Source organism: Armigeres subalbatus, chromosome 2, assembly GCF_024139115.2.
Source record: "Armigeres subalbatus isolate Guangzhou_Male chromosome 2, GZ_Asu_2, whole genome shotgun sequence".
Classification (NCBI taxonomy): Eukaryota; Metazoa; Arthropoda; class Insecta; order Diptera; family Culicidae; genus Armigeres; species Armigeres subalbatus.
Genome location: NC_085140.1, coordinates 92,662,178 through 92,675,452, shown reverse-complemented (window position 1 = coordinate 92,675,452; position 13,275 = coordinate 92,662,178). Strand labels below are relative to the sequence as shown.

Here is a 13,275-nt window from a genome sequence, read left to right as displayed (position 1 = left end):
CATTAGAACAGTTCAACCAGATGATCGATAGGCTATCGTCTGACCTAGTGGGCCGGTTGTCATAGCAGGAGATTTTAACGCTTGGGCAGTGGAGTGGGACAGCCGCTGCACCAATCGAAGAGGTCATGAGTCATGGATTGACGTTACGTTTGGTACGGTTCGTGGTTGGAGAACCAATCACTTCGACTGCGAAGTTTTCACCGCGGCCCTGGGATTGCAAGAGAACACTAAACGTCTAAGCGGGGATGCGTTGGTAGCTGTCCTATCACACGAACCGCCGTAAAGTGTTTCGAGCTGCGAAACTGGTTTTTAACAAGGTCAGCAAGAGCAGTAAGAGAGCGTGTTTCGACAACCTATGCGAAGGAGCCAACGCGAATCCGTGGGGCTCTACAGGATAGTGATGGCCAAGACCAAAGGGAGCTCTTCACCCCCTGAATGGTCCCCGGATAGATTGGCGAGGATTATCAAGGTACTCTTCCCGTCCCGAGCCACAAGGCCTCCTGCACCGCAAGGCAATATGGGTGCGGTTAAAATGGTGGCTCCGGTGATGAACGAAGAATTACTCGCAGTGGCCAAACCCCTGGTAACGAACAAAGCTCCAGGGCCTGATGGAGTTCCGAACAGCGCTCTCAATGTAGCAATCATAGCGAATCCGAAAATGTTCAGGCTAGCTATGCAGAGATGCCTTGATGAGTGTGTATTCCCCGAAATATGGAAAAGGCAAAAATTGGTGTTGTTGCCGAAGGCCGGGAAGCCGCCGGGCGACCCATTGGCGTATAGACACGACGGCCAAGTTGCTAGAGAGAATCATCCTCAACAGGCTGATCCCGTACTCAGAGAGTACGAACGGCCTGTCAAGCAATCAGTTCGGTTTTCGCAAGGGTAAGTCCACGTCGGACGCTATTAACTCGGTGGTAAAGACCACCGAGATAGGGATCCAACAGAAAAGGCGAGGTATTCGATACTGTGCGTTAGTAACACTTGATGTAAAGAACGCATTCAATAGCGCAAGCTATTACGCCGGATTAGCCTGCCGGTGGGCCTGTACCGGATTTTGGAAAGCTATTTCCATTCCACCGTGTACTATTATACGAGACCGATGCCTGTCAGAGAAGCGTTCCTATTACCGCAGGAGCAAGGTTCAATACTGGGTGCGTTTAGCGCCTAATGAGAAAGTGTTGGCTCGGTGACAGCAAAATGTGACAGCAGAGCATGTGCTCCGCCACTTTTTAATTCGACAAGTGTCGAATTACCGGGGAACGAATTAAAAAGTGTTGAATTATTCATTTCATTTATTTAGTTAACATCTAAACAGATAAGACTGAATCAACAATTTGACGCCACAATGCACGGTTCGAGGCCGCATCTCTCCATCCTCGGATACGCCCCACGCTCGCCAAGTCGTTCTGCACCTGGTCTGCCCATCTCGCTCGCTGCGCTCCACGCCGTCTCGTACCTGCCGGATCGGAAGCGAACACCATCTTTGCAGGGTTGCTGTCCGGCATTCTTGCAACATGTCCTGCCCATCGTACCCTTCCGGCTTTAGCTACCTTCTGGATACTGGGTTCGCCGTAGAGTTGGGCGAGCTCATGGTTCATTCTTCGCCGCCACACACCGTCTTCTTGCACACCGCCAAAGATGGTCCTAAGCACCCGTCTCTCGAATACTCCGAGTGCTTGCAAGTCCTCCTCGAGCATTGTCCATGTTTCATGTCCATAGAGGACAACCGGTCTTATAAGCGTCTTGTACATGACACATTTGGTGCGGTGGCGAATCTTTTTCGACCGCAGTTTCTTCTGGAGCCCGTAGTAGGCCCGACTTCCACAGATGATGCGCCTTCGTATTTCACGACTAACGTTGTTGTCAGCCGTTAGCAAGGATCCGAGGTAGACGAATTCCTCGACCACCTCGAAGGTATCCCGTCTATCGTAACACTGCTTCCCAGGCGGGCCCTGTCGCGCTCGGTTCCGCCCACAAGCATGTACTTTGTCTTTGACGCATTCACCACCAGTCCAACTTTTGTTGCTTCACGTTTCAGGCGGGTGTACAGTTCTGCCACCTTTGCAAATGTTCGGCCGACAATGTCCATGTCATCCGCGAAGCAAATAAATTGACTGGATCTGTTGAAAATCGTACCCCGGCTGTTACACCCGGCTCTCCGCATGACACCTTCTAGCGCAATGTTGAACAACAGGCACGAAAGTCCATCACCTTGTCTTAGTCCCCGGCGCGATTCGAACGAACTGGAGTGTTCGCCCGAAATCTTCACACAGTTTTGCACACCATCCACCGTTGCTTTAATCAATCTGGTAAGCTTCCCAGGGAAGCTGTTCTCGTCCATAATTTTCCATAGCTCTACGCGGTCTATACTGTCGTATGCCGCCTTAAAATCAACAAACAGATGGTGCGTTGGGACCTGGTATTCACGGCATTTTTGAAGGATTTGCCGTACAGTAAAGATCTGGTCCGTTGTCGAGCGGCCGTCAACGAAGCCGGCTTGATAACTTCCCACGAACTCGTTCACTAATGGTGACAGACGACGGAAGATGATCTGGGATATCACTTTGTAGGCGGCATTAAGGATGGTGATCGTTCGAAAGTTCTCACACTCCATGTTTGTCGCCTTTCTTGTAGATGGGGCATATAACCCCTTCCTTCCACTCCTCCGGTAGCTGTTCGGTTTCCCAGATTCTGACTATCAGTTTGTGCAGGCAAGTGGCCAGCTTTGCCGGGCCCATCTTGATGAGCTCAGCTCCGATACCATCCTTACCAGCTACTTTATTGGTCTTTAGCTGTTGAATGGCATCCTTAACTTCCCTCAAGGTGGGGGCTGGTTGGCTTCCATCGTCCGCTGAACTGACGTAGTCATCTCCTCCGTTGCCTTGACTTTCACTGCCTGTACTCTCAGCGCCATTCAGATGTTCCTCGTAGTGCTGCTTCCACCTTTCGATCACCACACGTTTGTCCGTCAAGATGCTCCCATCCTTATCCCGGCACATTTCGGCTCGCGGCACGAAGCCTTTGCGGGATGCGTTGAGCTTCTGATAGAACTTGCGTGTATCTTGAGAACGGCACAGCTGTTCCATCTCTTCGCACTCCGCTTCTTCCAGGTGGCGTTTCTTCTCCTGAAAAAGGCGGGTCTGCTGTCTCCGCTTCCGTTTATAACGTTCCACGTTCTGCCTGGTACCTTGCTGCAGCGCGACCGCCCGCGCTGCGTCCTTCTCCTCCAGAATCTGTCTGCACTCTTCGTCGAACCAATCGTTCCGTCGACTTCGACCCATATACCCGACGTTGTTCTCCGCTGCGTCGTTAATGGCTGCTTTGACTGTATTCCAGCAGTCCTCAAGAGGGGCCCCATCGAGCTCACCCTCTTCCGGCAACGCTGCCTCGAGATGCTGCGCGTATGCAGTGGCGACATCAGGTTGCTTCAGTCGCTCTAGGTCGTACCGCGGCGGTCGTCGGTACCGAACATTGATGATGACGGATAGTTTTGGGCGCAGTTTAACCATCACCAGATAGTGGTCCGAGTCGATGTTAGCGCCACGATATGTCCTGACGTCGATAATGTCGGAGAAGTGCCGTCCATCAATCAGAACGTGGTCGATTTGTGATTCTGTCTGCAGTGGTGATCTCCAGGTGTACCGATACGGAAGGCTGTGTTGGAAGTTGGTGCTGCGAATGGCCATATTCTTAGAGGCGGCGAAATCAATTAGTCGTAGGCCGTTTTCGTTCGTCAGCCGGTGAGCGCTGAACTTTCCAATAGTCGGTCTAAACTCCTCCTCTTGGCCAACCTGAGCGTTCAAATCTCCTATGATGATTTTGACGTCGTGGCTTGGGCAGCTGTCGTACTCACGTTCCAGCTGCGCGTAGAATGCGTCCTTATCATCATCAGTGCTTCCGGAGTGTGGGCTATGGACGTTGATTATGCTGAAGTTGAAGAACCGGCCTTTGATCCTCAACCTGCACATTCTTTCATTGATCGGCCACCACCCGATCACGCGCCTTTGCATATCGCCCATCACTATGAAAGCTGTTCCCAGCTCATGTGTGTTGCCGCAGCTCTGGTATATGGTATGATTACCTCTAAACGTTCGCACCATTGATCCCTTCCAACAAACCTGCTGCAGCGCTACGATGCCGAATCCACGGTCCTTAAGCACATCGGCGAGTATGCGTGTGCTCCCGATGAAGTTGAGAGATTTGCAGTTCCACGAACCGAGTTTCCAATCGCTAGTCCCTTTTCGTCGCAGTGGTCTTCGCCGATGGTTCTGGTCCGTACTCTCTTGTTGATTGTCCGTTGCTTATGATTTTTTAAAGGCTGGCTTGCAGGGCCTGACACCAAACCCCCTAAATTTCCGGAGGACCATTCCTCCTTATTTCCGGTGGACCATGGTGCACAGTTTCACTTAGAGTCCCTCGCTGGCACTCGGACGATGATCAGCCGCCCCTAACATGGAGAACAAACGCTGTTGTGAGCCGATCCTGACATGGAGAACAGACGCTCAATAAGATTTGCACCTCCGGAGAGGAGCAAACCCCCCCTTCCCTGTCAGCATACGACCATAGTTCCCACCGGGGTTGGTTACCCGATCTTCCCTAAGGTTGCTCGTATCCCGGCCAGCACCGCGGGGAGGTAGGGATAGGAGTTGCTGGGTAAGAGGCTAAGGACCGCGAGATGGGGTCTATTTTATTCCTTCAGGTACGCGAAGTACCAATGGTACGCTTTACCCAGCATTTGCCGTGCCGTGTCGAATGAAATGGTGTCGAATTAAATGGTGTCGAATGAACGTGGTTCTACGGTAGAACTGACCGCAGCACACGCGATCAGCACGGTGGCGGATTGGATGAGCGCTAGAGGCCTGGAGATCGCTTAAAATAAGACGGAGGTGGTTATCGTCAACAATCGCAAGTCGGTTCAACATGCAGTGATTCACGTGAGTGAAGTCGCTTTCGCATCAAAGCGGAGTTTGAAGCTCTTTGGGGTCGTAATATACGACGAGATGACCTTCGCCATCCATGTCGACTATGCGTGCAAGATGGCTTCGACTGCTGTTGCGGCATTATCGAGGATGATGTCCAACAGTTCCAAGGTGTGTGGCAGTAGACGTAGGCTACTGGCAGGCGTTGTCGTATCTATTCTTAGGTACGGAGGCCCGTCCTGGGCGAGAGCCAGTTGGACTGGTCATCCGGGAAGTTGAAGGGTGTTTCGAGTTATGTGGTACTAGAGGAGCCCGTGAACGCATCAGGGTGACTTCGGTTGCCGGATGGCAACGCGAGTGGGATAATTCTTTTAAAGGTAGGTGGACCCACCGGCTGATACCTAACATATCGAGCTGGGTGGAGAGACCCCATGGGGAAGTTCAATTCTATCTGACACAATTTTGGGCACAGGTTTGGGCACGCGGAGAGCCCCGGGACACAACCCCGGATACCCTTATCCAGAGGATGTGCTAAGCGGTGGAGAAGTGGAACGTAGTTTCGACTGACACCACTCAGATTCCCTGCAGCTTGCAGAGAATCTGGCGCGCCGAACAGCAGTCGACAAGCATGACTAACTTGTGATTGGTTAGTTAGAGTGAAAACAGGCTGCGCGCAAGGAAGTGAATGAGAGGTTTGCGCATGTCGACGTAAGAGTGTCACAGCGGGTGGCAACCGCAGTCGCCATCACGAGGCATGGCAGAAGAGTGTGCACATAGGTGTTAGTATGGACTGCACATGCCGAGGTAGGAGGGTCGTAGCGTAGAACTATTGGTACCTATCGCTATCGACACCTCGTGGCATGGCAGAAGAGGGTAGAGTGAGCATCCAATTCAGCCTCACGTGGTATGTTAGAGGAGAGAACCGGAGATTGAGCGAGAAGGCAGGCGATTTTGAAGGTAGTTGGCTGTAACCACCGCCTTTCCGCAGAGTTGATGATCCATGTTGGCGTCAATCTGCATACAACGGGCCATTTCCACCAAGTACCGACGTTTGCGCCCGGCCACTCCGTTTTGCTGCTTCAGATACGCTCGCACACGCTTGCCAGTATACTCACGTTCATTGTCGGATCGTAGAACTTTTCGACGAACCCAGAAAGACGGTCCATAATTAACAGGCAGGCACATACCTGCTTCCACTACGACGGCAGCCACCGGCATTGTCCATCCGTGGCTCGGTCCCACGAGGGGAACGGGCAATCCACCTGTATGCAGAACAGCATACAGTCCACCTTGCTATCAACACATGGCATTGCTGTATGTGGTATACTTCGTAGACTAGAAACTAGTGATACTCATGTTTCCTTTGAAATCTTTGTCCAGATTGCTTTTAGAAATCAAGGTGGGTGTAGTCCTTAATTTCAATCTAAGACAAAAATGACAAAAGTATTAGAATTACTTTTCCTGGTCACGCCTACCTGTACCGTTACTAGGGAGAGAAGGAATAAGAACCACGGAGTTGTATATTGGGAGGATATTCGTTGGTTCAGGATTTGCCTGTACCTAGCAATGTGACCATGGTAGAGCTTACCCCATAGCACACCACGAAAAGGTATCTACCCAGCGTTACCGGTAGTATGATCTAAATATAAAAAAATCTACATTTTTAAATTTCTATAGTACGTATTTTCGATAGCAATTTTTTTGAAACGGTCTAATAAGTTCTACATGATACTGATTCACATTTGGAAATTTCCCAACAGCTGACCAAAAGATAAAAAATCTTCATACTAGATACAGAAACAAGCCCACCTCGGATGTTGATTCGAGATGACAATGCAATCTTATCAATTCCATTCGAACAAGTATATCAGTAATACGAATGAAATTTTCTAGTATTGGGCTACCTTATAAAATCAATTTGTGTTGTATGCAAATTTAGTATACGGCTCTCCTTGGTCAGTTCAGGTACGTGACTATTTACAGATAATTTTTTGGCGTTGCACTATAAAGTGCAATGTAATGTAGAGCTAATTTCAAATAGGGAATAATCATATAATTTCCCACAATCATACAATATTCATACTCACGCCTTAGCCCTTGGATACAAGCAAATAAACTTGGTAAAAATTCTGTATCATTGCTGATTGCGGGAGTTTAATTTCTCTGTTCTATATAGAAATTTATATACCAACGTGATAAGTTAAGTTTAGTTAAGTTTTTTTTATAATGCGTTTTTAATGTGTTTCGTTCCTTAATTTGTTTATATGCACAGAAAATGATCTCAACGTGGTGGTCATGGATGGTTTTACTGGCACTGGTATTCGTGATTCGAGCTGAGGACGACCTGTATGAACTGTCGATCATCCACGTCAACGACATTCACGCCCGTTTTGAGGAGACCAATGGGTATGGTCCAACATGCAATCCAGAGGATGGAGATATCTGCATGGGAGGATACGCACGGACGGTGGCTGTTGTGAAAAATTTGCTTTCCAATAGAAACAATCCACTCTACTTGAACGCTGGGGATAATTTTCGGGGTTCCCTGTGGTACAACGTTCATCGATGGAATGTTACGGTGGAGCTTTTGAACATGCTGCCAGCTGATGCTATGACCATAGGCAATCACGATTTCATCCATGGGGTCGACGGAGTGGTTCCGTTTTTGGAAGAGATCAATACACCGGTTCTGTTGGTCAACGTTGACAACAAGGATGAGCCGGAATTTAAGAACTACCAAAAGTCGTTGATTATCGAACGGAATGGACGAAAAATCGGACTTATTGGAGTCATGTTGAAACCGAACAACGCTGATGTTGGAAACCTTATTTTCAATGATGTCACGGAAACTGTTCGAGAGGAATCAGTTGTCCTGAACAGACAAGGCGTGGATATAATTGTTGTGATTTCACATTGTGGGTTTGATGTGGATAAAACTATCGCAGAATATGCTGGACCTGAAGTAGATATAATCGTTGGAGGTCATTCGCATACATTCTTGTACTCAGGTGAAAATCCGAATATTCCAGACGTCCCGCAAGGTGAATATCCGACAGTTGTAACGCAGGAAAATGGCCACAAAGTGTTGGTTGTCCAAGCTTCTGCATTCACAAAGCTTGTAGGAGATATTGTGCTATTTTTCGATGAGAATGGAATCATTCAACGATGGGAAGGAAATCCAATTTATTTGGGTGCCGATGTGTTACCAGGTGAGAATTGCATTATTTCATTATCTCAAATCACTGTCAGTGCTCTTATATCTATAGGCCAATTGTTTTTTATGGTATCTTATGGAAGTAAATGTAATACTTTTTATTTTTACCCTAATAATTACTCTGCTTTTTTATTTTGAAAAGATATTAAAAACATGGAAGTCAAAATAATCGATCAGCTATATGCTGTATATTGTTTGGCACTCCCTGCCAAGGTATCAAGTAAAATGCTTTAACAGAAATAATATCAATGTATTCATTTCATATTGTCAATAAATAGTGGAGGTTATTAGTAAACAATTCAAACAATAGAAAAATTAACATTTTCTCATTGTATTCCGTTTCAGACCCGGATGTTGCACAAGCCATGATTCCATGGAAGCTTGCCGTCGAAGAGGCAGCCGTACGTGCTGTTGGTCTCTCAAGTGTAGTTTTGTCGGATGCGAACTGCAGTTCTGGCGAATGCAGTCTGGGGAGCTTGATAGCCGATTCGATGGTATCGGCCTACATCCCGTTGGCTGAGCCTGGACAGTGGACATATAGTGCCATTGCTTTGATTCCTGCTAGTGACATTCGTGCGAGTTTAAACGAAGGAGGTGCTCACGGTTGCTACTTGGTGGTATGATATTTGAAGTATTAACTAGATATTTTTTATTCCAACAGAAATTACCTACGCTGACGTTTTGGATGTTCTACCTTATGAGAATAATCTGATTAGCATTGAACTACGTGGTGATTATCTTTTGGACATCCTGGAGGAGTCTGTGGCGCAATCTTGGGATGGGGAAAGTTTTGTTGGAACTAATTTGATGCAAGTGTCTGGACTTCGGGTTAAATACAATGTCTCCAACCCTGTGGGGGAGCGAGTTGTTTCCCTGGAAGTCAGTTCCAATGACTTTGAGCTTCCGCTTTTTGGCCCTCTCGATCCTCTGAAGTATTATCGTGTAATAACAAACTATTACACATCACGTGGTGGTAACGGATTCCTTCAATTTTCGGATCGTGCACGTAGCAAGCTTCTTGGACCACTAGACAACGTGGCATTTGAAGACTACGTTCGACAACATTCTCCAGTGACGCAGGAAACCGACGGCAGGATTGAGATCTATTCATAGTATAGACAGCACACCAAGCTTGAGAAATAAATTCAAATAAAGTAGCATGATCGTAAAATATAGTATTGGCCCTAACAATCAATAGGGGATATTGTTTTGACAAGGGTGACCGAGATATTCGTTGAATGAAAGTTATTCAAATCTAGAAAAATCTTTTTTTATACCTTCATATATACAACTGTCCAATGATTCTTCGGATAAATAATTTGTTTCGACCAACAAGTTTCAATATAGACAATTTATTCATTATACAAGGCCAGAATATGAACAGCATACGTACATCGTAGTATGGGGGAAGTGAGAGTTCACGGATTTACCTTTTCGAGCATTATTTCTTACCAGGCCAAGGGTGACATTGTGCATCTCGACTCCAAACAAGCAAACCATTTGAACTGTCATACGAAAGCGCTGTCGAGCCGAGCTGCGCAATGCAGTCCCCAGATTTCATCGATAGTCTACCGAAGAGCAAATCAATGATGCAAACCTACTGTAGGAAGAAATATTCCGAAAAGTTTTAGTAAATAGTCTTTAATAAGCAGTAAAAATATGTTCTCCCTAGCGCAGTCTATCAGTAGTACAAAGATCTAAGTATAATATTATTAGTAAAAGTTCAAAATTGTTCCTCATTTACTTTTAAATTCTTCAAGTTATCAAATAAGTATGTTTACAAGCTATGGTTCACATATGTTCAGATCTCCGTTGAGATGGCTTGGTACGGTTGTACAGTTTGATATTTTAACAATGCATTTTTTTTGGTACGGTATACTAAACGGTTACGCACATTGAACCTTAAACTTGCTCTATTCCATATAACTACATTGATTTAAACAAGACTTTGTAGATCCTCTTCGTTTCGAATTCAACTGCAGCGATGTGAATTGGTGTTGAGTAGTTTTTTTTGTCGCGCGTTTGACGGTACTTAGATAGGTGTGTGCATGTGCACGGTGCAGATTAATATTTCACTTTGCTTCGTGGCGCCGCCACCGGAACTGTTGAGGACTGCCGGCTATCATCTACTGATTCATCCATCATCGTATCCTGTTGGTCATCGATGTTGGTTCCGCTTCCGGAGCAATCAGCCACTTCATACTTTTTGATAAGCGCATTATTGTTGGCGTAAGTCACTTCTAGTCTACGGAGGGATTTTTATGTTGTAGATGTTTGGTTTTCATTGATTCAAAATTTGGTTTGCTATTGAATTAGTAGGAACTGGGCAAACTACATGTGTTAGTCATATGTGGCATTAGGCAAAGGAGATGGTGCAGTTTCGGTTAGCTTGGTGATAATTGATGCTGTAGATTAGCTTGAGTATCGCGCTTTGGTTAGTAGCATTCCTAGTGGTCCTACGAATGTGAGTCGTTAAGCATTTGACATTAGGCAAGGGGATGATACAAATCTACGATTCAATTGTATGTTCGGGTTGAGGTTATGGCGGCTGCACAGATGATTAACGTTTCTGCAGTTTTCGACTTTGGCTAGGCGACAAGCAAAATGGTTATTCGGTTGGATAGGACTTGTATGAGGTTGATGTAACTTCAAGCATTCTTACTTTGGCACTTCTAGTGGTCGAATAAGGCTCTGGATGATTTTCCTATTGGCAGACAAGGCTGGGCCGCTGACGCAGATTGTGGCCGATTTGAGATAGTTTACCAAATCTTTGGTGTAGTTTTCGTCCACTTCCTTGGTGACCTGTTTGTCTTTTGAGGAAAAGTTGAAGGGGAATACTTTGCGGAATTTGGAACGAAGCCCTAAAATGGAGGAATCACATGATATAAATTAGTTTGCATAGAATTTTCTCCACACATTCATCCGAAAAGTTTCAGAATTATATAAAAATATGATTGACATAGAAGTATTATACGGAAAGAGTGATCCGATGACGCTCACTCGTAATGAAGCGTAGCTAAAGGGGCAGTTCAAATTTGAAGTACAAAAATATGAGCCCATTATCCCCTTTCCGCAACTCGCATGAACTTTCATAACACGAGAACTTGCGTGTTGTAAAAAGTACAACAGTCCGAAAATCCGTTATATTGAAGCCAAATAAAATGATATCAACGTGATTTTTTTCGGGAAAATAAAAAAGGGGATATATACTCTCATTGAAGAAATTGTTTATGTCCAATGGATCTTCTGCTGGTCCTCCGGAAAAAATTACTAATTATCTTAATAAATGGCGCGATATTTCTTATAACAATTCTAGAAACCACGGCGTAGTGAAAAAAAAATCTATCTTTTATCCTATGCGGCCGTATGAGTCAAGAAAAAAATGATTTGGAATTCTCCCACTTAGCGGCGCTAGTGTGTACGAAAATACCAGTTTGGAGCGATATCTCGGGATTTTTTTTTCCAAGTTCATTTATTTGGTAGGCTCAGGCGTGTATAACACTTTACGGAGCCATGGTTCTTTGTGATATATACAATCAATATCATTTAATTTTTCAGTTAGTAAGAGAGGGGTAGAAGCCAGCGTACTCGTGGTGACTCGAGGTTAGTTTACAATGTTTAAGGATGGACAGGGCTAAGGATTTGGGATCAGGGAATTTCAGCTTCTCATCCGGGTATTTGGCGTCAGGGACGATGTGGCGTGTCGTCGTGCTCGAGGAATGGTTCGACTGGGAGCATCTTCCGGATGGCAGAGCTATGGTGCTCTACGGAACAGAAAGCAGAGACTAAAAACAAAAAAAAAACTAAAAGAAAGAAAAAAAAAAACAAAATGTTAGATTTTGATGTCAGAAGCACAAAGAAAACTATAACTGGCCTGCATATAGACCACATCACGATCTCCCAAACACCTCGAACTTCCCTGAAGGGTTGTTTACCCCAGGCCACAAGGGTATCCAATAATTGCTCTCTGGAGGCGTCATTTTCCGAGCAGGACCAAACTACGTGATCGATGTCATCATAACCGGCTCCGCACCTACATAAGTTGCTATCGACAAGGTTTATTCTGTACAGATGTGCGTTTAGTGAATAGTGATTAGACATAAGTCTCGACATCATGCGAATGAAGCCTCGACTTAAGTCCTCACCTCTGAACCACGCTCGCCCAGAAACTTTTGGAACTATAGAAAATAGCCACCGTCCAAGTTCGTTGTGTGTCCAATTATTTTGCCAACTTTGAAGAGTACTCTGACGGACTAATGGGAAAAACTCGTTGCTCGAGAATTGTCTATCATAAACCTCACCTTCCTGTGCGCCCACCTTTGCCAGCGAGTCTGCCTTCTCATTGCCGTAGATTGAACAGTGAGAAGGGACCCAAACAAAGGTAATCTTGAATGATCTTTCGACCAAAACACGCATCTGCTCTCTTATGTTTGTAAGAAAGTAAGATGCGTGCTTAACTGGTTTCATCGACCGGAGTGCCTCGATTGAACTAAGACTATCCGAGAAGATGAAATAATGGTCTACGGGCTGATTGGAAATTATCCCCAAAGCGAAGTTAATTGCTGCCAGCTCAGCAACATAAACCGAACACGGTTCCTGAAGTTTTTGGAAGGTGGTTGAAGTTACATTGAAAACACCGAAGCCAGTGGATCCGTTGATGCGAGAACCATCAGTGAAATATCTGTTGTTGCAACTGACATGTTCATATTTTTCAGAAAAAAGTGAGGGAATAGATATTTGTCGAAGATGATCTGGTATTCCTTGAATAGCATGTTTCATGGACAGATCGTATACAATTGAGGAGCTGTCGTTGGTGAAGTGAACTCGAGGTGGATTATAACACGGAAGACAAAGATCTGATGATATGTAGTTGAGATAAACTCTCAGGAATCTTGAACGACAAGTTAGTTCAAGCATATTATCGAAGTTATGTAAGACAAGTGTGTTACTTGTCCCACATTTGATGAGTATTCTAAGTGAGAGCTCCCAGTAACGGTGCTTTAAAGGAGTGACTCCAGCAAGCACCTCCAGGCTCATGTTATGCGTTGAATGCATGCAGCCAAGGGCAATACGCAAACAACGATACTGAATTCGTTCCAATTTGATCAGGTGGCAATCAGCTGCTGAGAGGAAGCAGAAGGA

The 13,275-nt window shown here is 45.7% G+C and overlaps 2 protein-coding genes across 2 annotated transcripts in view; one reads left to right on the top strand and one right to left on the bottom strand.

The window, feature by feature from the left end:
* Positions 1–9,306, top strand: part of LOC134209982 (apyrase-like) — a 73,695-nt gene extending 64,389 nt beyond the window's left edge. Inside the window, exons 2-4 of the mRNA XM_062686001.1 lie at positions 7,192–8,128; positions 8,479–8,727; positions 8,795–9,306. Coding sequence (XP_062541985.1) covers positions 7,192–8,128; positions 8,479–8,727; positions 8,795–9,246 — 1,638 coding nt within the window. The 3' untranslated portion in view covers positions 9,247–9,306. The remainder of the gene's footprint in view (positions 1–7,191; positions 8,129–8,478; positions 8,728–8,794) is intronic.
* Positions 9,307–9,758: 452 nt separating this feature from the next.
* The window catches only part of LOC134209981 (uncharacterized), a 209,805-nt gene continuing 206,288 nt past the window's right edge, over positions 9,759–13,275 (bottom strand). Inside the window, exons 9-10 of the mRNA XM_062686000.1 lie at positions 10,796–10,994; positions 9,759–10,378 (exon numbers count right to left, since the gene is read on the bottom strand). Coding sequence (XP_062541984.1) covers positions 10,198–10,378; positions 10,796–10,994 — 380 coding nt within the window. The 3' untranslated portion in view covers positions 9,759–10,197. The remainder of the gene's footprint in view (positions 10,379–10,795; positions 10,995–13,275) is intronic.